Source organism: Chlorocebus sabaeus, chromosome 8, assembly GCF_047675955.1.
Source record: "Chlorocebus sabaeus isolate Y175 chromosome 8, mChlSab1.0.hap1, whole genome shotgun sequence".
NCBI lineage: Eukaryota > Metazoa > Chordata > Mammalia > Primates > Cercopithecidae > Chlorocebus > Chlorocebus sabaeus.
The window spans coordinates 96,656,444-96,681,356 of NC_132911.1; the positions used below are offsets into that span (position 1 = coordinate 96,656,444).

The following is a 24,913-nucleotide window of genomic DNA, read 5'->3' on the forward strand; positions in this document are numbered from 1 at the left end:
TGTGTTTTAGTAGTCACAGAAATATTATAATGAAAATTGAGTTCTATTTTCATTTGGAGTGAAAATGCATGCTAAGTTGAATTCAAACACTGAGTATAGTTTTCAATAAATTCTAAGATAAAAATAGCATATTTGATTCCCTAGAAAAGAGCAATGTTTCTATTTTATAGCGACCTTAATGCTAGTTGTCTTGATTTAAAGAGAATCAGGGTGAAACACATATATATCTCAGTACAACCAAGGGCCATAAATGGTAAATGCTGAGATGATTGATATTGTGATTTTTAAGTTTTATTTATTAAATTCAAACATTTTTTGATCATCTACTTTCCACAAAGAACTGTGACAGACTCTGAGAGGACTAAAAGGCATTAACTTAAATTTTAACATGCGTTTATTAAATTTATATGCAGATGACCACACTACTACAATTACAGAAATGAGTAAGAACATACTCTCAAGATCTTACAATCATTGGTTAGGGTAAAAGTATTTCTTCTGTCTTTATGAAAAATTAAAAAGTTAGAAAATCTTGAAGTGTTTTGCCACCTTAAAACAACTACCCACCCAACATTTGTAGTAAAATAGGCTTTTGCTTGTTTTAAAAGAAATTCTAGATAAGTTTATATTTTTACAATACTGTATCTCATCTCAAATAAATTTATACATTCTTTACCCCATCTAAACTTGCATGCAAAATAAGAACCGGCAAGCCTTCAAACTTCAATCACAGTATTCCATAGGCTATATTTTAAATCTATTGCATTAGTTGAAATTTATTTTGCAGAGTATGTTAACAAATAGATTCTAACATTTAAAAAATCATTACGATTTTTTTCTGTTTTTGTCTTCCAAATTACTCTGAGTAGTGAATTACTGGAGGGAAAATACCCACATCTAACATTGTGTCTGGTGCCAGTCTCAGATTTATGCCAAACACCAGTAGGTATTCAAAAGTGTGGTCCCTTTAAAACAGCAGGCCGGATATTACCTTTCTGTCTTCAAAGATTCAAACCAGACTTCCAATCTGGGATTTCTCTACAGAGGGTTGGCTGCTTCCCAGTTAATGTGAGTTTTGTAAAATTTGCATTTCATGAGAACAGTGTTGTGTAAACATATATTGTGTCACTTTACCTGCTATTTACTGAAATCAGAGAGTTTAGCCATCGAAATTTATGGTTCTCTGGAGCTATCATAAATCAATCAGTCATACGAATGGACTAGCTGTAGACTCAGGATATCAATAAAACTAGGCAGTGAAATTTGCCTATAATTATACTATATTTAGATTAATAGTTATTACTATCAAAAACATTTTTCCCCCAAAACACCTCAAGGGTAAAACAGAATGGTAAAGTTTTTTTCAGGATGATGAATTTTCAAACATTTCCAAGAGCATAATCACCTATTTTAAGTACTGTAAACTCTGTTATATTTCATTTGGATAAGTATCTAATAAGCAATTATTACATATCCTCTCATTTAAATTACCACTGAAAACTAGAAATAATCTTTATTTAATATGACTGTTTTTAACACCATATGGAAGGGGAAATAACTAAATGAAAATTGTTCACGTAAATGTGATGGGAGTGGGGGGGGGAGCAGTATTTCTTGACATGTGGCATGTCACTCAGGAAAGTAAAAGGCCCATCATATCCAAAATGCCAGCTTGGATATTCCCTTGCCACCCACTTGACGAACAGACATACCACATGGCATTAAATGCTGCAACCTTTCCTAAAAATGCCACTTGGATTGGTCCGCTGTGGTGAGTATATAAGAACTCTTGGTCTGTCTCTTGAGTTTGTGAGTTCAAAGGGAAGAATCTAGTAAATAACACTGGCTAAATTTTGCCCTCAGATGTTTGGCATAAATGATTTGTGAGGATATTGGAACCTTTGGCTGTTTTCACACCAATGAAATAAATTATGCTACTTGAAAAAAATTCTACAGAACATAATGCTACACAGTCACATTCGACTTTTTGCAAAAGTATCAAAGAATATCTTTTAGAAGCAGTGCTTATGAAGCCCTACATACTCCTCAGATATTTCCCAAGGATTTATTCTCTTGGCTAGTAGGAAAACAATCTTATTATTTTATTTATTCGTCATAAATACAATGTATATAATATAAAACATTTTGTGCACATGTTTCCAACAATTTCACTTTCTTTGCATCTTTACATAAGGTAGTAGCTCATAACTCTTTCTGTGGACATGTATTTTCCAGTTTTCTACACTTTATGTGTTCACATGTTGTAAAAACATATTTAAAAATTGAATTACCAGTAAAAATATTGAATGTACAGGTCATTATGCTCCCACAAATGCAAAATACATTGAAAAATTATATAAACAGATAATTACATATGAAAGTAATATGAAGCATATATTTTCTTCTATTATTTATTTTCTCCCTAAAGAGTTCTAATTGATTAACTCTCAAGAGACAAAATGTAATTTTATAAAACCACTGTATTGTTCAGATTTAGGAGACAACCTAAGAAGATGATTCTGAGTAGGTAGGATTTTTGCTATTACTGTTATGTGAAAAAGACGGCACAATTAAATGACAGATTGTTACATATCTCCTTAACAAGAGGGGCAAACTGATACTACAAGCAGCCAGAACAACATAATTAAAATAGAATTCCAAGGTTATATTAATAGAGTAATAAGTTAATTAAAACCAAGATCAACTGAACTTTCTATTTACACCAGTTCAGACAGCCCAAGAGGAAAAGAACTCTATTTTAGAGACATATGTGACTCTTTGAGCTTCTGTCATCCAGGTGCCATTTCTGATGGAGCACATGTGCAATGAACAGTTGGCAAAGAAGGAAAAAGATTACTGTAGATGTATGTGCAGATAGTCTCTCTAATGATATAAAATACTTCCAGAAAGAGAGCAGGGCTTTGTCGTAAAATAAAAAATTTCCCATGACTTTTTGTTCTTTCTGAATGTGATTTGAGTATGTTTCTGTAAATAAGAATATATACTAAATTATGATGTATATAGAACAAAAACAGACTTAGTAATCTGGAAGTGATGGAATTATACACATAAATTGGCAATGACATTTGAAAAATTTAGGATCTGGTTTCCATTTCATCTAAATGTATCATGTATAGGGTGGCTGTCAAAGTAGAAAGATATATAAAAGTATCTAGTAGCACATATTATACTGCATTGCTAGGTAAGGTTCTTTTCTTGATATCCTATGCAACTATTTAAAATCATATATCTGCAAACTGAAAATATTAGCAGAAAGAATTAAAGATGTTACAGGTTCAGTATTGAAAGTTTTGGTCCCAAAGGGTGCTTTCATAAAGTTATTTCTCTTTCATGCATTGATTGATGCTTAGCTAATCTTCATCTTGGTCCAGATCAGGGTCAACATCTGTGGTGAGTCTGAGATAAAAGAAAGCATAGAAAGCCAGTAGTAGCGCCAATATAGCTGCAAGTACAAGGCCAACTTCCTGAGAAGAAAAAAAAAGTAGACTTGAAATTGATGAAAAAAGATTGGTTAATGTTATTAGTTTCACCAGATAATATAACTATATTATTCCATGGTCTAGAATTAATAATTTGAATCTAATAATCATATCCTTTTTACAATTTTTTGCCATTAAGAAACTTGTTTTGTGCTTGGCAAGTCCCAATGAAATGACAAATACATCAGTGGGTGAGTCATTGGTATTATTATTTCTAGCTAATTTGTTTTTTCCTAATACTAATACTAAAAAGGTATCATTTTAATATATTTTTATAGTTTGGATATCAGGATGCTCGATACAAGCAATGCAGTTTGTATCTACACAGTTGATCTGTTTTCTATTTGAGTGTGTTTAACTTTATTTGTGGCTTCAACATATTCAGTATTAATGATAGCATTTGGGCACAGTTGTTTTTTTTTTAAATTATCATTCCTTTTCATTGTAAAGAAACAGTTGTAACTGGTCTCTAGATTATATTACAGTACAGTTTATCACAACTGTGAAGGATGGGTCCAGATTTTTCATTTGCGATGTGATGTGGATTAAATTAATCAACTGTATTGAAATAATGATAAAAAATTTATTCATATATTATAAAAATCATATTATCTCTCAAAAAGTATGTGTATGTATATATCTCTCTGTGTGTATACCTTCCAGAACTTTCTTAACATTAACATATCATTTGGCCAAATCAAAAAAAAAAGCAAATAGAGTGCCAGTTCAGTATCCTAAAGGGCCTAATACTATATTCTAATTTCTACTGTGTATTATGCCCTTTACCTGGCACTGTTTTACAGAGAAGCAATTTATTTGCATTTACATGAATATAGTTTATATTTCACAAGAAGGTAAAGTCAGTAATAATAAACTTTAAAAGCATTAAAATGAATTTGGCTTATAATCAACATGGAATTTTTACATGAATGTTGAATTTATAGATAGATATTTTATACAGATTTTTAGTTTCACAATTATATTTATTTAGATGTCCAAACTATGAAAATAAATATTAATAAAAACCAAGAGGTTGAAAAACTCAGTGTCAAAAATTTTTGTAAGATTCCATTTTTTAAATCTAATATACCAATATAATGTCAAAGGAAAGTGAATTTTTTCTTTGTTGCAGTTGAAACACTTTGGCATCTCAAAAGGGCATGGCAGCATCAGACAGGTTTCATTTATTTTCTTATATCCACAGCTGTGCTCCCAGACCCATCTGGTTACACAGCTACTAATTTTAAGAGGATGTAATAAACAAGTGACACACAACTGCAAACTCCATCTGTTCTGTATAGTGGACAACAAAACTGTTCAACAGCAGTCCCCATTCACCCAATCTTAATGCAAGAATTAAGTTTGTACTCTTGATTGGAGGCCATGATTCATATCTTATTGATAATCAGTTCTAATTGCTGCTTTTCAATTCCTTGTCCTTAAAGCAACTCTGTATCATTTCACTATATATTTTCAGAACACCCAGAGGCATGAAAAGGCATTTAAGGGGTAGGAAGCAGAGAATATTCATAGAATACCACTTCAGAAGACCCATTAATTCATTACATCTGTTCAATGTACGGTGTGGGTGTGGCTTAAAGGTACTAGGTGGAAAGGTATAGCCAATAATTTTCTTCAAAAATTATCTCTTCATTGAGGAGACAAGCATTGTAGAGGCTGAGTGGAGAGTTGAAACAATGGTAAAACTTGAAAATAATGCTTACAGGATGCTGGTGACACCAACCATAACTTAGAGACCTACAGGCATTTATGATTCCCTTGCCCCCTTTGGCTATTTTTAGCTTTAAATCAAAAAGAACAAAAAAGAACAAACATAACATTTCAAGCTGGCTCATCCCAAGGGGTTGCTGGCAGGATCTGGTTCGCACTTGAATATTTTATTTACGTAACAAGACTAAAATTGTGATCCTTATTCTTTCATTATAATTATGCTTTTCATATAAACTTTTTAAATACAAAAATCAACTCCTTAACAAATGTAAGTCCTTTCCATCTAAACGCTAGAAAATCGGTATTTGCATTCTGAATAAAAGTTAGTGATGCTGTAATTCTTGAAAAATAATCTTTTAATTGAGCAGCAACTAAATAGCAAACTTAGTTGTGCAAACATTTTTTAGGTGGCACTCATTGCATTACTGGGTAATAAATTATGCGATTTTCTTTATATTTCTAAAACACAGAAAATAAAAAAGTACCTTCTTAGTAGAAATTAAGTCTAGGTTTCAGAAGAATGTATTAATATCTTATGCGAATATTGCTAACTGTTCCCTCAGAACGCTTTCTATTACTAAACATACATTTACAAAAAGCACTAGAAGCCTCTGAGGGTTAAGCCCCTATTGTATAATTTTTCCTATCTCTAGCCCATGATTTCTCAATCAGTACTGTTGATTTGATACGGTAATTAAATCTATAAGTGATTTCTTATATAAGCTCTTCCAAGATGATCATGTCTTATTCATCTTTCTTTTCACAGGTGCTATACTATTATAATATTTATTGTAATTTATAATAATGAAAGATTGAGTAAAATTTATATAATCTTTACACAGGAATATTAAAATTAGTAATGTTTTTAAAACTTTACAACACTAATATGCATAATACTATCTCAAAGCCAATCTGAGAACATTTTGTAATATATAATATGGCAACACAATGCTCACTTTAGGAGGGTATCTTAAGGCCGATGACAAACACTGAAGGAGAGACTTACTTACACAAAGTGGGAATGGCTAATTCAAACAAATGTTGTCTCAATCAGCTAATAATTCATAAATGACTTCTATGCGTTCAATTCAATGTTCAGTGTTTCTAGTGTATTATTGAACTCTCCTGACAACATTATGAGGTAAATGGCAAAATTTCCATTTTATAAATGTGCCAACTTAGACTTAGCTAGATCATGGCAAAACGAAGGGGCAAAGGGGATAGGATTCTAGGTCTTCTTATCCTGAGCTCAGTGCTGTTCTCATTGCTGTTATTCTTCTACCCATGCATCTGTTCATATTTTCTATAGATTTGAATTATATGAAGAGTATATCTATGATTCATTCAAAATACTATGTAGTAAAGTGATAAGATATTACAATATTACGATCATTCTATATCAACTAGATAAGAGTAAAATATGTTTGATGTTCATTAGTCCTTAGTTGCTTCTCTGACATTATCAATATGGATAAAATCACTCACTGGGGAAATTAAAAAGCATTAAATGGCAATTGCTGAAAGAAACTTTGTTATTTAAAATCCTATGCCAAAATGACAAGGCAATCAAAGTTTGACAGGGCAAACTAATTAGTATGCCAGATTTGAAATGTAAAACATCTTCAAGGTCCTGATTCTAAAAAGTTTCATATCATCTTAATAGGCTCTTCACATAAATTTTCAAGCCAAGTAAGTAATATTTAAGGTTAAGGTTTTTGTTTTCCACAGGTTTACAAATCAAAATGATATGTTAGCTTATTAAAAAGGAGCTATATTCTGCTGTCAGTTTGGAAGTTTTCTGTTGACACTTTAAATATTAAATAAAATCTAAGAAAAATGTTTTCTCCTAGAAAGATCAGCAAATTCTACAGTGTTTTGGAAAAGATACTAGATAACCGCACTATAAGGCAGGCCTTATCTCATACTGGGAACATTATTATTTCTTCAAATTTAAAGAATAACAACAAATTACAGGAGCAAATGTATACAAAGGTGTGTGTATAAAGGTGTATATAAATACATAAATAGCTGCACTATTTCTCAAATCCTAATATCTAAATTCTCATCATATTGTGCCACAAGCGGTTTTTGTTACTCCGTATTTTTCTAAGAAACAAACTAACTAAAACAACAAATATCCCACTGTATTGTGAAAGATAAAAGTAAGTGACATATTGCCTTTAAGGGCAATGACAGACAATGTTCTCGCTTAAAGAAATGGTCATCAAGTAACCAAATGTAAAAGTTTAAAAAACTCAACACTGCTTTTTTAAAAAGTCACGTCATAAAGAATTTTTTTAATGAATGAAATTTCACATGAAATTAGAAAAATACTTCAAAAGATGAATCTTCTCTCATTTGAACAAAAAGGCAATTTACTTTTCTTTTCAATAAAAACTGACACACAGCACTGAAGAAATGGTGTTGTGCAAACATACTGCATCACACGGCAATGCTTGATCAAAATCAGCAATCAGGAGCGAAAAGAAGGCAGTGTTTCGTGATCATAATAGCAAATTCTGGAAGACAACCAAATATATCATCTGGCAGTTCAACAGCTGTTACAGCTTGGTAGTAATACCTTGGCATTTGCTGTAAGCTATAACTCAGAAAAATTGATTTTTCATCTGCCAGATAAAACCCAAAATCTCCTTTTAACATGTTAATATTTAAATAAAATATATGTACTGGTCATTTTTGTTTTACACCTTTAATAGTAGAGTTGCCAAATTAATTCTTCTATTAATAGTTTAATTCAACTCTAAATACCTGGCAAAAGATTGACATGGTCAATAATTTAAATGCAATTTGTTGAGCTTCATTGTGTTAGCACATTAAATTAATATCTGCTAACATCATTCTCAGTTGTATTTATCCCTCTTAAGCAGATAAAACACTGGTATTCTGAAAGAACAAGTTTAGGAATGCCATTATAATTTCATCAGAGAGTACTGACAACAATAAAATAAGTAGAGTAAAATTACATATATTAATAATCTCAATATATATAATTATAACTGCAATTTAAACAACTATAAAATGAAATATATTGAAAAACGAAAGAAATTTCTGACGAACGCCACATACATCACTGAAATGTCTGAATAATACACACAGTAGCTAGAGAGAAAATAAATTGCACCTTTAAGTATAACTGATTCTCTTAAGTGACACTGTTTTAAGACCCTCCAAAATCTCAGAATAGGAAGGATGTTTTCCATTAAGTAAATTCTTTACAAAAACCTTCAAGTCTGGCATTCTATTTAGATTGTGAAATGTCATAAAACATTTAGAATTCAACATTTATGCAATCCAGTTTTAGAAAATGAAATGGCATGCACATATCAAATTTTAAAGTTATCAAATAGAGGTTTACCTTTATGCCTATTGCTGTTTTCTTTGCTTCTGCTTTTAATTTGGTTGCTCGTAAAATAGGTTTAGTTTTTTTATAATCCTGTTTTCCTAAAAAGAAATAGTTTCAGACAATGAGTTATGCTTATATATAATTAAGTTTAACAATCATTTGAAATGTCAAAGAATGTTTAAATACAGTGAAACAGGGACACAGAGTTGCAAAGTAGTTTCCAGTTGTGGTAACCATAAACTTGTCACCAAAAGGTCAACTTTTCCTTCTCTCTTACTTTTTCAGGAAGAAGATACTGACAGACATCTTCGATTTGCTGTATAGTGAATGTCAAAAAAGATAAAAACTTGTTTTAGAGAACACGAAATTTAAAGTAAAGAAAAACCTTTTGGAAGCATTTGGAAACAAATGCATAAGTAAATGAGTATATGTAAGATCCCATCAATAGGTAAAGTTAACTTTGTCTTCCTAAAAGTAACAGCTCATTATAAATGCATTTTATTATGGATACATTAAGCATTCAAAACATAAGTGAGAAATATCCCCAAGTTTTCTATATAATTATATTATGTAATTATATATACTGAGTAAAAGACTAAAGAAGAAACCTATAAATACTTAACTTTTAGCCTCATCTGAATTCATTAGAACAATATGTATTTAACTTTTATCTCCTCTTAATAGAGAACAAAATTAACATGGCTAGATGGAAGTTATAGGATAGCTACATTTAGATATTAGTTTGAATAATCTCTTCCACATTTCACAGCCAAAAATACCCGAAACTGAGTTGGTGCCACAAAATTTCCTTTGTGTATCATCTAGTGACTCCAGCAAAGAGTAAAAAAGTGGATTACACAGCCTGGGGAGAATATAGGTTTAACAACAAGAACCCGAGCAGTGAAAGCATTCATTAAAATGATATATTTTTTGTTAGCCAACTCTTAACCAGGAACTGAGGCAAAATGAGCCTCAAACGTAAGTATAATATGTTAGTCTCAGGAGGAGTTAATACATGATTGGATAATCTCTCTGGCTATTTTAGATTCTTATTTTGTTTTATTTTTATCCTTTCCCTTTCCTTTTGATGACCAGTTCCTTTATAAAACTCATCGCTACATCACTTCATCTAAATAATACAAATTCTAACTTTAATTTCCACACCTTCTTCACATTGAAATAAATTTAAAAGCAGTTGGTCTAAACTCAAGTATATCATAAAAAATTTAATGTGCAATACATCTTAATGTGTCTACTAATGATTCAAAAGTATCTTTAAAGTTTCATATAGAGTTTTAGAACTAGAAATGTAGTCAAATGAGAGTGAAATGGATGGGCGTAGTGAAGAAACACTATATTTGTGTCCATTAGACACATAAAAGTGTTTGTTTGGCTGGAAAGCAAGGTATTTTGTTTTTAAATGATTGTATGCTCTTTCCTTAACTGCTATTGTATGGTAATAACTCTGAATCAATGAGCATGCAGAAGAATAATAAATATTACTTGATGATGGGGTTTGATGATCTAAAAGTGAGCCAATTGTCATAATATGTATCAAATGATCTAAATTTAAATAATGGAATGAACAAAATACAGAAAAATGTTACTCTGACCCATTTTAAATGAGCAAATTTAATTTTGATGAAAAAATCTTGACAAGCGTTCACTCTAATTTCACATCTCCACAGTCAAACTATTCGTGTCATTATTCCTGCTGAGATATAAACAGTTCAGAACAATGAAAATGGTGACACATCAAAGGCCTCCAGTCAGGGTTACAAAGCAAGTTTCTAACGAGAATTCTAAAAGATATTTGAAGATTGCAGACTTATCACAAAGTAATTTCTTATTTTATCCTGTATATGCCCTATAATCTCTTGATGTGATGGTGGGGCGGGGGGTGGGAATAAACAGATGCAAGAGGATTATCTTAACTCATACTTTTTATACAGATATGAAATATTTTGGATAATGTATCTGTCATAAAACACACTCAAATATCTAAGAGTTAATGCTAAAATGAGAATTTATCACTCTACTTCAACTGCCATAAAACCATTGGTTAAATATTCTATTCTAATATTCTATTTCAATTCAACTCTTATATTCTTAGAGAATACTTCCAGATTTGTATTCAAGTTGATATTAACATTTGAAACTGTATTGATAATAAAAAGACAGTATTAAAAGTTATTGTATACCTGGTACTTTTCCAAGCAGTGCATCTGTCATAAATTTAGTATTCTCCTTGTCGACTATGATATCCAAAAATGTATATTGTAAAATGCGGTTTTAGTTTACTAAGTGAAAACATTTACAGGAGTGTCTGCTAAGTTCTTTATAACTAAAACCAGATCATTCCATTGTACCCAAAGAGGTTTTCAACATTATTTATGGCTTCAAGAAAGATACCTATGCCCACATGATGGTAAAAAATATAAAATATAGAAGTCCCTGCCTTCTGAGTACTTACATCCAAGGGAAAAAAACACACACACACTTACATAATCTAAATTTTATATGTAGACTGTTTCTTGAACAACTGATTTTGGTTGTATCAGTGATGCAATAACCAAAGTAGCTATTTGACAACTGCTCATTAAATCATATGTGGAGAGAAAAACTTGATAATTCAAGCCTATGAAGCCAATCTGGGGCCTCAATCAAGTCCAGTGTCTGAGCTTCCCTAGGAACAGGTCTACTGCATTTTTCTGGGTATGAACTACCCTATTAGTTCTTTACGCGTTTCATAATTTTAAATTGAAAATCAAACATATTTGATAACGTAATGTGGAAACTCTGCAAATTAGATCACTCCTGAGGTTTGTTGTTACTGTTATTTGCTCTTTGTTGTTGTTGTTGTTAGAATACCTTGGTTTAGTAACTTTTCTGACCTAATTCTATAAAGACTGTATTCAATAGTCTATGGTCACTGGAGTCTCTGCACAGTTACCTTAGTGGTCATCTGCTGTGGTTTGAATGTGTCCCACACAATTCATGTTGGAAACTTAATTTCCAGTGCAACAGTTTTGAGAGGTGGGATCTCTAAGAGGAGAGTGGATCAGGAGGACTCTGCTCTCATGAATAAATTAATGCCATTATTGTGAGAGTGGGTTAATTATCACGGAAGTTAGTTCATAATAAAAAGATAAATTCAGCTTACTTCCTCATTCTCTCTTGTGCATGCTCTTTTGCCCTTCTGCCTTCCACCATGGGGTAATGCATTCACAAGGCCCTTGCCAGATGCAGGCCCCTTAAGCTTAGACTTCCCAGTCTCCACAATTGTAAGAAATAAATCTCTGTTCTTTATATATTTTCCAGTCTCAGAGGTTTTGTTATAGCAGCACCAAATGGACTAAGACAGAAAACTGGTACCAAGAAGTAGGGATGCTGCTATAAAAAACACCTGGAAATGTGGAAGTGGCTTTGGAAATGTGCAACGGGGAGGGGGCTGGATGACTTTGAATGAGCAGGCTAGAAAAACCCTGTATTGCTATGAAGGAAGCATTAAATGTGATTCTGGGGGGGCTCAGAAGAAATGGTGAGCTATAAGGAAAGTCTGAATCTTCTTAGGGGTTATTTAAGTGGTCATAATCAGAATATTCATAGAAACATGAAAAGTAAAGGCCATTTCGATGAGGTCTCAGATGGAAATGGGGGACATCATATTGGGACATGGAGTAAAGGCCATCCTTGTTATAAATTGGCAAAGAACATGGCTGAATTGCTTCCATGTCAAAGACTTTATATGGAAGACAAAATTTATGAGCAATGGACTAAAGTATCTGCTAGAATAAATTTCTAAGCAAAATACTGAAGGAGTTGCATGACTGCCTTTGACCTCATATAGTAAGCAGTGCAAAAAAAAAGAAATGATTAAGAGGTAAAATTTACAATTAAAAGAGAAACAGAAGGGAAAGATAAATAAAACTCTCAGCCTGGCCATGTAAAGAATTTTTTAAAAGTGTGTTGAGGAGAGAATACTAAAGGCATGACCAAGCAACCCTTTACTAACGAGATTACTAGGGAGAGAAGGGGACCAGGTGCTATTCATCAGGAGAATGAAAGACCCCAAAGGCATTTCAGAGATCTATGAGTCCAGAAGATCTTAAGGGCAAGGTCTCCAGAGAGGCCTCCAGGTTACCTCTGTATTCGCTACTTGGAGTTGCCTGGGGGCTCTCTTTCTCACATTCCATCACAGCACCCCTCAGCCATGCCAGCTGTGGCTTCAGCAGGCCCAGGTGAAGCTTGTGCTGCAGCTCAAGGAGGCACAAGGGGTAAGTCTTAGCAGGGTTCATGTAGTGCCGATTCTGCAGATCTGCTGATTTCATGAACTGTGAGGCCATGGAGGCCTCCAACTAGATTTCAAAACATGTTCTGGATAGACTGGGAGCCCCAGCAGAAACTTGTCGCAGGGGTGAAGCCACGGCAGAGAGCCCTGACTAGGGCAATGCCTAGTGAAGCCACAGGAGAAAAGCCACCTCAGAGACTCAAGTATCAACTACCAGTGTGCAGTTGCAGCCTTGGAAAGAACCAGGCAAAAGACTCCAACCTCAGAGAGCTGCTAGGTCTTTGAGCCCAGTAAAGCCATATGGGGAGGGTTGCCTGAGGCCTTGGGGGCCCGATGCCTGCCCCAATGTGACCAGGATGTGGGACCTGGAGTCAAAGGATATTATTGTCCAGCTTTAAGATTTAATGTCGTTTTCCCTGTTGGGTTTTGGACTTGCTTGGAATCTGTTACTCCTTTTTTCTTGACTATTTCTCCCTTTTGGAATGGGAATATCTGTGGTATGCTTGTGCCAACATTGCATTTTTTTTTCTTTTTTTTTTTAAATGTTATTTCACTCTTGTCTCCCAGGTTGGAGTGCAATGGCGTGATCCTGGCTCACTGCAACCTCCACCTCCCAGGTTCAAGCAATTCTCCTGCCTCAGACTCCAAGTAGCTAGGATTACAGGCAAGCACCACCACGCCTGGCTAATTTTTGTATTTTTAGTAGAGATGGCGTTTTGCCATATTGTCCAGGCTGGTCATGAACTTTTTGGTATCTGGATTTCCTTTCTTTTGGGTATATACCTAGCAATAGGGTTGCTGGATCATGTGGTAGCTCCATTTTTAGGTTTTTGGGGAACCTCCAAACTGTTTTCCATAGTGCTTGCACTAATTTACATTCCCACCAACAGTGTATGAGGTTTTCCTTTCCTCCACATCCTCACCAGCATTCGTTCTTGCACCTTTTGGATAAAAGCCATTTTAACTGGGGTGAGATGATATTTCATTGTATTTTTTATTTGCATTTCTCTGATGATTAACGATTTTGAGAACCTTTTCATATACCTGTTTGCAATTTGCATGCTCCTTTTGAGAAATGCCTATTCAGATCTTTTGCTCATTCAAAACTCAGATTATTAAACTTTGTCCTATTGGGTTGTTTGAGTTCTTTATGTATGCCAGTTATTAATCCTTCATTACATAGTTTACAAATACTTTCTCCCATTCTGTGGGTTGTCCCTTTCACTTTATTGACAGTTTCCTTTGCTGTGCAGAAGCTTTTCAATGTGATGTAATCCCACTTCTCCATTTTTGGTTTGGTTGTCTGTGCTTGTGAACTACAATTCAAGAAATCTTTACCCAGTCCAATTTCCTGGAGGGTTTTCCTTTACTAGTTTCATAGTTTGAGGTTTCAGTCTTTAATCCATTTTGATTTGATTTTTGTATATGGTAAAAGATAGAGTTCTAGTTTCTGTGTTCTGAATATAGATATCCAGTTTCCACAGCACCATTGTTTGAAACGACTGTTCATTCCTTAATGTATGTTCCTAGCACCTTTGTCAAAAATGAGTTCACTGTGATGAAATAATCTGTTTCGAGGTTCTCTATTCTGTTCCATTCGTGTATGTGTCTGGTTTTATGAGAGTAGCATGCTGTTTTGGTTGCTACAGTTCCGCAGTATAATCTGAAGTCAGTTAATGTGATTCTTCCAGTTTTGTTCTTTTTGCTCAGGATGACTTTGGCAATTCTGAGGCTTTTTTGGTTTAATATAAATGTTAGGATTACTTTTTCCATTTCTGTAAAGAATTTCATTGGCATTTTGATAGAGATTGCATTGAATTTGTAGTTTGCTTTGGGTAAACAATTTAGCAATACTGATTTTTCCAATAAAAAAACATGGAATATTTTTCCTTTTTTTGTGTGTCTTCTCTTCAAATTTTTATCATAGTTTTATAGTTTTCATTATAGAAATATTTAGCTTCTTTGCTTAAGTTTATTCCTAGGTATTTTGTTTTATTTGCAGTTATTGCAAATGGGATTACTTTCTCGATTTTTTTTTTGGACTCTTTGCTGTTGGCATATGGAAATCCTGCTGATTTTTGTATGTTGATTTTGTACAAAAATCAACTCTTGCAACTATACTGAAATTTCTTATTAGTTTTAATAGTTTCTCATAAAGACTTTTGTTTTTTCCAAATAGAAGACCATATCATATGCAAACAAGGATAATTTGATTTCTTCCTTTCCATTTTGGATGTCCTTTCTTTCTTTCTTTTGTCTGATTGCTCTATTTATGACTTCCAGTACTACATTGAATAACAGGAGTGGAAAGTGAGCAGTCTTGTCTTGTTCCAGATCTTAGAGAAAGGGCTTTCAGTTTTTCCCCATTCGTATGATACTAGCTATGGGTCTATCATATACAGCTTTTATTATGTTGAGGTATGTTCTTTTTATACCCAGTTTTTTTGAGGGTTTTTTTTTATCATGAAGGGATGTTAAATTTTTATCAAATGCTTTTTCACCATTAATTGAAATGTTTATATGTTTTTTGTCCTTCATTCTGTTGATATGATGTATCACATTGTTTGATTTGTGTATGTTCAATCATCCTTGCACCCCTGGGATAAATCCCACTTGCTCATGGTGAATAATATTTTAATGTGTTGTTGGACTTTGGTTTACCAAAATTTGGTTAAGGATTTTTGCATCAATGTTCATCAGGGATACTGGCCTGTAGTTTTCTTTTTTAAATGTGTTCTTGTCTGTTTTTGGTATTGCAGTAATACTGGCCTTGTAAAATCAGTTTGAAAGCATTCCTTTCTCCTCTATTTTTTGGAAGTTTGAGTAGGATTGGTATTATTTCTTCTTCAAATGTTTGGTAGAATCCAGCAGTGAAGCCATCGGGTTCTGGACTTTTCCTTGTTGAAAGATGTATTATGGCTTTGATCTCATTACTTGTTATTGTTCTATTCAGGTTTTGGATTTCTTCATGGTTCAATCTTAGTGAGTTGCATGAGTCTAGGAATTTATCCATTTCCTCTAGGTTAACTAATTTATTGGCATTCAGTCACCCAAAGTAGCTTCTACTTTTTTTTTTTTTTTCTGAAATATCACTTGTAATGCCTCCTTTTTCATCTCTGATGACATGCGCCCCAAGTCCACTGGTTCTGAGTCCAGCACAACATGAGGACTTGCCAAGGAATTGCAGTCCTTGTGGCCTAGACTGCCTTTCACATTTATCTAGGATCCCAGAGACTTTTAGTCCATGGTGATGGCGCTTGCTGAAACTCAGGTTCGTACTACCAGGATAGAAGACTTGCCTCTGGCTAGGACTAGTCTAAATGCTCCCTCTGTGGGCACTAGCTAAGTTCTTCCCTGTGTGGCTTTCCACTGTGACAGGGCAGCACTGAGTTCCAATGCAAATTCCCACAATCACTGCACTCTCCCTCCTGCAAATGCACAGATTCTCTCTCAACACCACATGGCCAATGGTGAAGTATGGGAAAGAGGTGGTGTAGGTGACTCAAGATTGTCTTTCAAATCCTCTTCGGTGCCTCTTTCCTTAATATGATGTTAAAGCCAGGTACCGGTTCACCTATTTTTTGATTCTTATGAAGGTGCTCTTTTGTATGGATAGTTGTTCAGTTTGGTCTTCCTGGGGGGGAATGATCACTAGAGGATTCTGTTCAGTCATTTTGCTCATGAGGTTAATTTCTTATATACAACCTATATGTAAGTAATTTTATACAATTTCAATGTGAAAATCTGTCCTTCAATTAGTGTACTTAGGTGTTCACATTTAATAAAACTATTGATATGTTGTCATTAAGGTCTAACATTTTATTATTTGTTTCTCTTTGTTCCCTTGATTTTGTTGCTCTTTCATTTTCCTTCTTTCTGGATTACTTGAACACTTTTTAGCATTCCATTTAAATTATGTATTGTGATTTTGACTCTAGATCAATGTTTTAATGGTTGCCCTAGAAATTATAAAATATATACCTAACTTTCCAGACTAACTCAAATCAATTTTTATTCAATTTCCTATTTTTAAATATATTCTAAATTATGTTCAAAATTTTAACATTTTAAAAACTTTAGTAATCCAATATTTCACATTTTAATGTAATGGAAATAAGAAGTGCATTCATTTTTAGTGTTGGTTTTCCTAATTATTATTTATAGCATTTGACTTTGCTGTGCTCATTTAAGAGCAGCTTCATTGTCATTGTTATGGAAGTTTTATCCAGACAGTAGATTTTTTAAATAATTCAAGCACTTAAATGTCTACATATAAAGAATTATATAAGTGAATATACTATTGTAGCACAGGCATTTTTGATAATTAAATGCCAGGCAAGATATTGGTGTCTCTGCTTGATGCATGTTCTTATTATAGCCTAAAAGTTTTGCTATAAAAAGTGAAAGGTACATGCATAGTTAGGAGGATTATTATACCCTGGTTGCTGACATTTTATATTAATAATAAAAACTGCAGGCTCTATGTGCCTGTGATTCTGTTGCAGAATAAAATTTCCTATTGCTCTTCTCATGTTGTGATCAGTTTAATTGAAGAGCATCCTGAAATTGCTTGATCTATACTAAGATACCTATCATATTTAACTATTTATTTCTATCAATAATTTTTTCTCAATAGTGTGTGACCAAAACAAAGCACAGAAATGAGTATTACGTTCAGGTTGATAACTAATGTGTAAATGAAACAGGTCAAGTGCCTGTTAATCCAACCCTTGTGTAAAAGACAAATAATAAACAAACAAAAATTGTTCAATTTATCGGGTGATAAAAAGCACTAAAAAGAATACACTTGTCGACGAGCAGACAATGATAGTAAGATTTGTATTGTTTTAGATATGGTAGTCAAAAATAAAATTTAAAAAAAAAACCTTAATAAGATTTCATTTGAGCTTATACTCGAATGGAGTTAGGAAAGAAGCCATGTGGGTAGATGATAGAAACAATTTCAAATATTGGAAATATCAAAGTGCAAAGATACAAAGAACACTAACTCCCAGAAGGAGTTTAACAGATCAGTTGATTTAAAAAAAATCAATTCCTAATGGCAGACTCAGTGATCCAGAACAGACCCTGTGTTCATTTCCCAATTTTTGAATACATGGGCTCAAATGATAATGGGAATAGACAGGATGTCCAGCTTGGCTCCCCAATATGTGATCTAACACCTATTTTGTTAGTGAGTGTGAGGTAGAACTATTACACCCTTTCTTTACTAAAAAAGAAAAGGAAATGTATACTCCTGGGGAAATTTCAGAGGTTGACTATATGATGAAAAACTTTGTATACGCAGTCACACTGATTATTTTCACTTGCCTGTTTATTTCCTCACTGTGATTAATTATATCATGGAAACCAACTGAGTACTACTGAAAATTTAAAATTATAGTAGAATTTTCTTACTATACCAGAATGATAAAGTCCCTAGCACATGGTAATAACTAGTTAATTAACCAAGCCAATGCATTTTTCTCAGGCCTGATCACAGATACTGCAAGAGTCTGTCTGTCCTTACTGGAAAGGACAGCAGTATATTTACAGTCCTACTGCAGGAGTAGGTAAACTCCACATCTCAGTGTTAAAAACATGATTCACAGAGATTTTAACTGCTTCACAACCACACAGTATATCACAATGACAATGATATGATATAAGTCTTGGAGAAGCCTTGGAAAGTGTCTGAGACACTTCATTCAGATATATACATAAGAGAGACAATAATAAACATTCTTTTAAAAGAGGTTTGCTACCTAAATCTAATTTATGGAGGTCTGCATGTTGGAATTGTCTCCCAGAATTAAAGATTAACTTGCCACACCCTATTTACCATTACCATCACCAGCAAGCATGGTGCATAGGCTCAACTTCTTAAAAAACAAAAACAACACTCACATTACTTGATTATGTCACACATCCATACTTATGATACAACACTCTTCTACCAGGTATATGTTGCAGGGAAACTTGTACATGTAAACCGATGAACAGACATGTCTAAAAATATTCATAGAAACATTGTTCATAACAGCATTCATAGAAAAAAAACAAGAATAATCGATAACTGTCCAAAACCCGGAGACTGGAAGAAAAATACCAGTATATAGAAACAATGGAATGCCATAAAGCATAGAAAATGAATGAACTATATTGACAGCCATCAACAAGAATAAAACTCTAAAACATGATATTCAGTAGAAGCAAATTTTGTAACAATATATACAACATGATTTCATTTATATAAAGATCATCTATGTAAACTGACAAAACTAAATGATAGATTTCTGGCACAAATTTAAGTGGCAAGTACTTAAAGATAATTAATACAAAAGTAATATTGTGGTTATCTCTCGGAAAGATGGAGGGCATTGCAATTATGATGGAGTACATAAAAGGTTTCTCAGCTATTGGTGTATTTTCAATGTTTAACTTGGATGATGGATACATGGTTGTTCATGTTCTTGTTTTTTAAACCTATAGTACCTATTTTATCTATGAAGGGGACCTGAAAAGCTCCTAGAGTTGAGTAGAACATGGAACAATAAAAGGCTCTCCAGTAGATTGCTGTGACAGATACTCTATCTCTTGAAGTCTATGACATAGTAGATTCAGTGGAATCTGAAGTACTGTTAGCTAACTGAGACACAGAAGCTACCCTTCAGCAGGTCCGAATAAAAGAAAAGTGTCAGTCTCTAGGCTTTTGGAACAGTGCCATACCCCCTTCCGCAAGTAGCAGCTGCTAAGAAACAACTCCTGGATTGCTACCAAAAGGATGGAGAACTGACTACCTTGTCATGAGACTCAGGAATCATCTGGCCTGAGCTACCAGTCATGAACTGGAGGTTATCTAGTTCAATAAACTACAAGATTAGGTACACAATTTTAACATTAAAAATGTTTGTAGATAGACCTTTATCATATTCTCACACCAGCTAGAAATAGACTGCTATGGTATTAGAGCAATCATTGAAGATGGACCCAAAGGACAACGAAAAAGAGAAATTGTCCCAGTGGCCAAAGTTTGAGTAGTGTATTTTGTTCGGTTTATCTGGAAACAGAGGTAACCTAAGAAAAGATACAATGCTAGTTCTCCTGAATTGAAAGCTGAGCCAGCCACCTAGGCAGTCTGAATTCTACATACCTGTGCGCAAACTAGTAAAATGCGCAATCATAGTGTTGGCTGAGGTAATTTGTGCTGATTATCAAGATCCGTTGAAATGGTTTGTTAATACATAGCACATGCCAAAAGGAATATGGGAAGAGGTAAGGAAATTCCTGGGACAACTCAAGTATGACTTCAACCAATCATAAAATTTAATACCATTTTAAAATTTTTAAAGGCAAAGACCCTCAGCAAACTAAGATTCTTGAACTGAGATTCAAACTAAGAATATCTAAAATGAATACCGAAGAAGGGAAGTCATGAGTTACAACTATTATGACCAACTAGAGAATTGAAAATGATAGCCTGAACCTGTATTTCTTTGCTTGCTCCTAGAATGTAACACTCATCTTCCCCATACAACCAATTTCCCTGTAAAGTCACCATTATCAAAATTTTAAAAACACTTCTTCCTCTTCCTTTAGGCCAAATCACAACATAATAAAAGGAAGACTACTAACACGGTGAAACCCCATCTCTACTAAAAATTTAAAAAAAAAAAAAAAAAAAAAAAATTAGCCGAGCGTGGTGGCGGGTGCCGAGATGGCGCCACTGCACTCCAGCCTGGGAGACAGAGCGAGACTCCTCCTCAAAAAGAACAGCAGCAGCAAAAAAAATCCTGGACTTAGTGAACAGCAGCTCAAGCTTGTTTGGGATGTATGTTTGGGTAGCTGTGGAGGATGCTGGAGACATCCTTAGATCATTTTCAGAATTATTTTCATTGTAAATGACAGAAATCCATCTTGAAATAACTTGAAAATGGGAGAGAAAGAGATTGAGGTTGATTGATTGATTCCAAAAGACAAGGGAAAAGGAAAATTTGTGTAGGGATTGACATAAGTTGAAATTTTGAATAAGGACTTTCTCTTTCTACCATCATTTCTATTTCTTGTTTTTCTCTGGAATCATGGCTATTTCCATCTGTGGCTCACATCCTATAAAACTAAGACCAAAGTGGAATGGATACTTCAGCCTGGTATCATTTTAAACATCGTACTCATGCCCTAAAAGATTACCTTTGTGAATGGTTTCTTCCAATTACATAAGACTGACATTCACTTAACAACGTGTGTATAGCCACCAATTCAAGCAAATTTAACAAACCAAACTAGTTCTTCTCTGTGTCCTCCTGTTAAATATGGTTTAAAAATATATACTTGAAAACTCAAGGTACATAATCAACAGAATTTCCTGCTTCAAGTCTTAAACAGGGATTATGAGTATTAACTAAAAGGAAAGTCGTCATTAAAAAATAAACATTAATATAAAAGAATTTTCAAATTATTTCTGGAGTTTTTGATAGCAAAGATAGTAGCACAGAAATTCACAATTTTTACTTGCATATACCATGCAGACAATCTGTAGTGTCAGCAGTTTAAACAAAATACTTTAAAAGCCATTTTAAGTTATAATTTCTAATTAGTAAATATCATCTGTGTTAAAAGTTCCTTTGCTTATATATTCACTAAGAATAAAACATGTTTAACTCTGGCATTAGTGCTGTCCCTGTAAAACACACACACACACACACATTTAAGTACATACAAAGAGATCTACGAAAACATATATTAATATTGATAGATATAAAAACATATTTAATAAAAATAATAACTGTTTAAATACCTTATTGTTATCATTTATCATTCCTCATATTATACTATTTTAGGGATGGATACAGTCATTCATATGTTCTAAAAAGTTATCTATGCCAGACATTATTTCATATTTAAAGCAATCATTTTAACTATGACATGGTTTTTCATAGGAGCTTCCTTAGTTTAATTAAAAAAAAAAAATAGATTACTTTACTGCTTTTGGCTTTTTGCTGTTCAATTCCTTACCCTTGCCCAGAAACAAGACTATATCTTTGCCCTTTGTTGATATTGCTGCTCAAGCTCATTATCACGTGAATATCTGGTTATTGTTTTATAAATGTTCATTTTCTAGAAGCTCACTGTTTCTTTCTTTCTCAACAGTCGACTTTACACTAGCCACACTCATTATCATCATGTGGCAGTACTGCTCTTCCTCTGCCTTTGCTGCTTTAAAAATTAATGCACTGTTATTTTCTGAATACTGCATAAGCTGCTTATGAGTACATTATGCTATCAAGCAAGCACATGCAGAAAAGCTTCCTAAACTGTTATTCTTTCAATGAAAATACAGCTGGTTCTGCTTCAAAGGCACATCTTTTCACCTGCAAATGGACTTGCTCCTGCACTTATTCCTCAATTCATTGTCTTTTATTTGTGTCTAGAAATCTTTAATTGCCTTTAATTAGAAAAAAGTAAATTCAGTGCTTTAATCTTGCAAATACATTCAATCATAATTCTGTCTGGGATGAATACCAAGTTCTATTCACTGTCTGATCTCTATAACAAAGATATATAATTTATTGTCCATTTATGTAGACCACACCAATTAAGATACAATAGAAAAGCAGAGAGATAAGAGTCAAAATATTTGAAAAGAAAAATTTGCAATCTAAATTTAATTACTCAAATGAATTATTGGAAGATGAGTTATTTACAGCATGCCAAAAATACTGGCAAATAATATTTGGTAATCAGCAATGAAGACTTTTATATTTCCTTCAACATTTTTAGAAAAAAATCTCATCAAGTGCTTCAAATCCCTCCTCCCTTCGTCAAAAAGCAATACACTACTTGGAATCTTACTTTTCTTGTATTACCTAAATTACATATAAAAGTAATACAATTTGTTATATAAAGTAAATTTGCAACTGCCATATGAACACAATTTTTAGTTACTATATTGCAAACTACAAATATCCAAAGAAGACTGGGGGTCAATAGTCTTTTGACAAAACTGGGGGTCAATAGTCTTTTGTATGGAATCTTGTTAAAAAACTTTAGTAAATATGTCAGTAAACAAATGGCCTGCATTTTAATACCTTCAAGATGAATAAAATTACAAATGCTCACAGGAAAATAACTAAGTAAAACATTAACCAATCAAATTGATAAAATGAAAATAACTACAGAACCAGAAATAATCCAGTAGATTACCATCAGCATAATGTACCTTTACTTTTCATAAATCATGCAAAGGATGACAATTTTCTTAAAGAAAAAAAGCAAGTATTATCTACAAAAGCAAACCACGCAAAAAGTAAAACTTTTCTCAAAATTATTTGGAGATATCCAGAATATAGAGAGCAGCCTGGTAAATTCATCATTGAAAATAAAAATCTCGTGCAAAATTTTCATTTTAATTTCTTTATAGAAACAGTTCAAACCAATGATAATTTTTCAATGCTTGAACATAACAGCTTGTCATACATTACCATTACAGAAAACACATCATCATTTAACACCACATTAAGTACTAAGAAACAAGCACTAAGCTTAGAGCTGCTAAAGATAAACCAAGTTGTGCATAAAATATAAAGTAATTTCCAAGAAAATTCATATTAAAAATGCTAACCAAGCAACAAGTTATACATGGAGGTGAATTATAGTTAAATAGAAGATGTTACAAATAATATCAATCTTGAGTTTGCAATTAGTACGCAAAAAAAGTCCACAAACATTTAAGAAGTGGTTATATGCAAGGTACCCATGGGGATGTAGAGAAGTAAAAGAAAGACAAACAACAAAAAGAATAACAGGAATCTAAAATGCAAAATTAAGAGAAATTGAACAACATATTCCAGTAAATATTCAATTTAGTTAAACATACTGCTTACTATTTCAAGAAAAATGATAAAATACTTAAATTAATGTAAACAGTTTAGGTTAAACAAAGGGCATATAAAATTGTAATCAACTAAGAATTAGGACAGTTGCTTTATTGATTATTTAAATATTTATTAAGTACCTTCTCTGAACATCATTAGAGATGCCAAAAAAAAATCAGATGGAGCTTCTGTCTTCAAGAATATTTAAATTCTAGTAAGTGTAATAAAAAAATCATATGTGAAAGATAGGAGAAAGTAATCACATTTAGAAGTTTAAAAATCCTTTTTGTCTAGGTTAAATAAGGATTTTAATATACTTTATTAAGTCAACTATGAAAACTTGAGACTCTCCTCTCCCTTTCCCAAAAAAGGGAAAGAAAAGAAAAAAAGGAATGGAAAATGTTGAAAATTTGAAGAGTGAAAAAGAAAACATAATCAAAAAGTTTCAAGAAAAAAGGTTAGAGTGGAGATTAGCAAAGGAAAAATCACTACAAATGAAAAATATAAATAAAAATGTGAAAATATATCAAGATTTTTCATTCATATTAAATTATATAGAATGAAATTTGCTTGCTTGGAAACAAAGATTCTCCAGCTATATTTAAAAATCAATTATATCATTAATTTATAGATTAAAATTAAGGGATAAGAAAAATACCAGAATACTTAATAAAATAAAGGTATTTTACCAATATTAATATAAAACAAAAAGAACTCTAAACAGAAACTTCATAAGTGAAGTAGGCCAGACAAAGAAAGAAAATTACTGCATGATCTCTCTTATCTTTTCAATCTTAAAAAACAGATGTCAAATATCTAGAAAAAGAAAGTGGAATAGTGGTTACCAGAGTATGAGGGAAGGGGAAAAGCAGAGATATAGGTCAAGGGTATAAAGTTGCAATTATGTAGGATGCATAAACTATAGATCTGATATATCACATGAAAACTACAGTTAATAATATTGTATTGTACACTGATCATTGCTGAGAGTAGATTTTAGGACTCACCACACACAGAAAAGGTACTATGTGAGATGATGCATATTTTAATTGGTTTGACTGTAGTAATCATCTACTGTGTGTGTGTATGTGTATGTATGTGTATGTGTATGTGTGTGTATACAGCAAAAGGTCATGTTGTACACCTTAAATAT

The 24,913-nt window shown here is 33.0% G+C and overlaps 1 protein-coding gene across 7 annotated transcripts in view; it reads right to left on the reverse strand.

The window, feature by feature from the left end:
- Positions 1 to 273: 273 nt before the first annotated feature.
- TRIQK (triple QxxK/R motif containing) overlaps positions 274 to 24,913 on the reverse strand; it is a 70,097-nt gene continuing 45,457 nt past the window's right edge. For all 7 annotated transcript variants that reach the window (XM_008001068.3, XM_008001069.3, XM_008001067.3 and 4 more), the window contains 2 exons: positions 8,608 to 8,693; positions 274 to 3,485 (listed from right to left, as the gene is read on the reverse strand). In XM_008001068.3, coding sequence (XP_007999259.3) covers positions 3,372 to 3,485; positions 8,608 to 8,693 — 200 coding nt within the window. In that variant the 3' untranslated portion in view covers positions 274 to 3,371. The remainder of the gene's footprint in view (positions 3,486 to 8,607; positions 8,694 to 24,913) is intronic.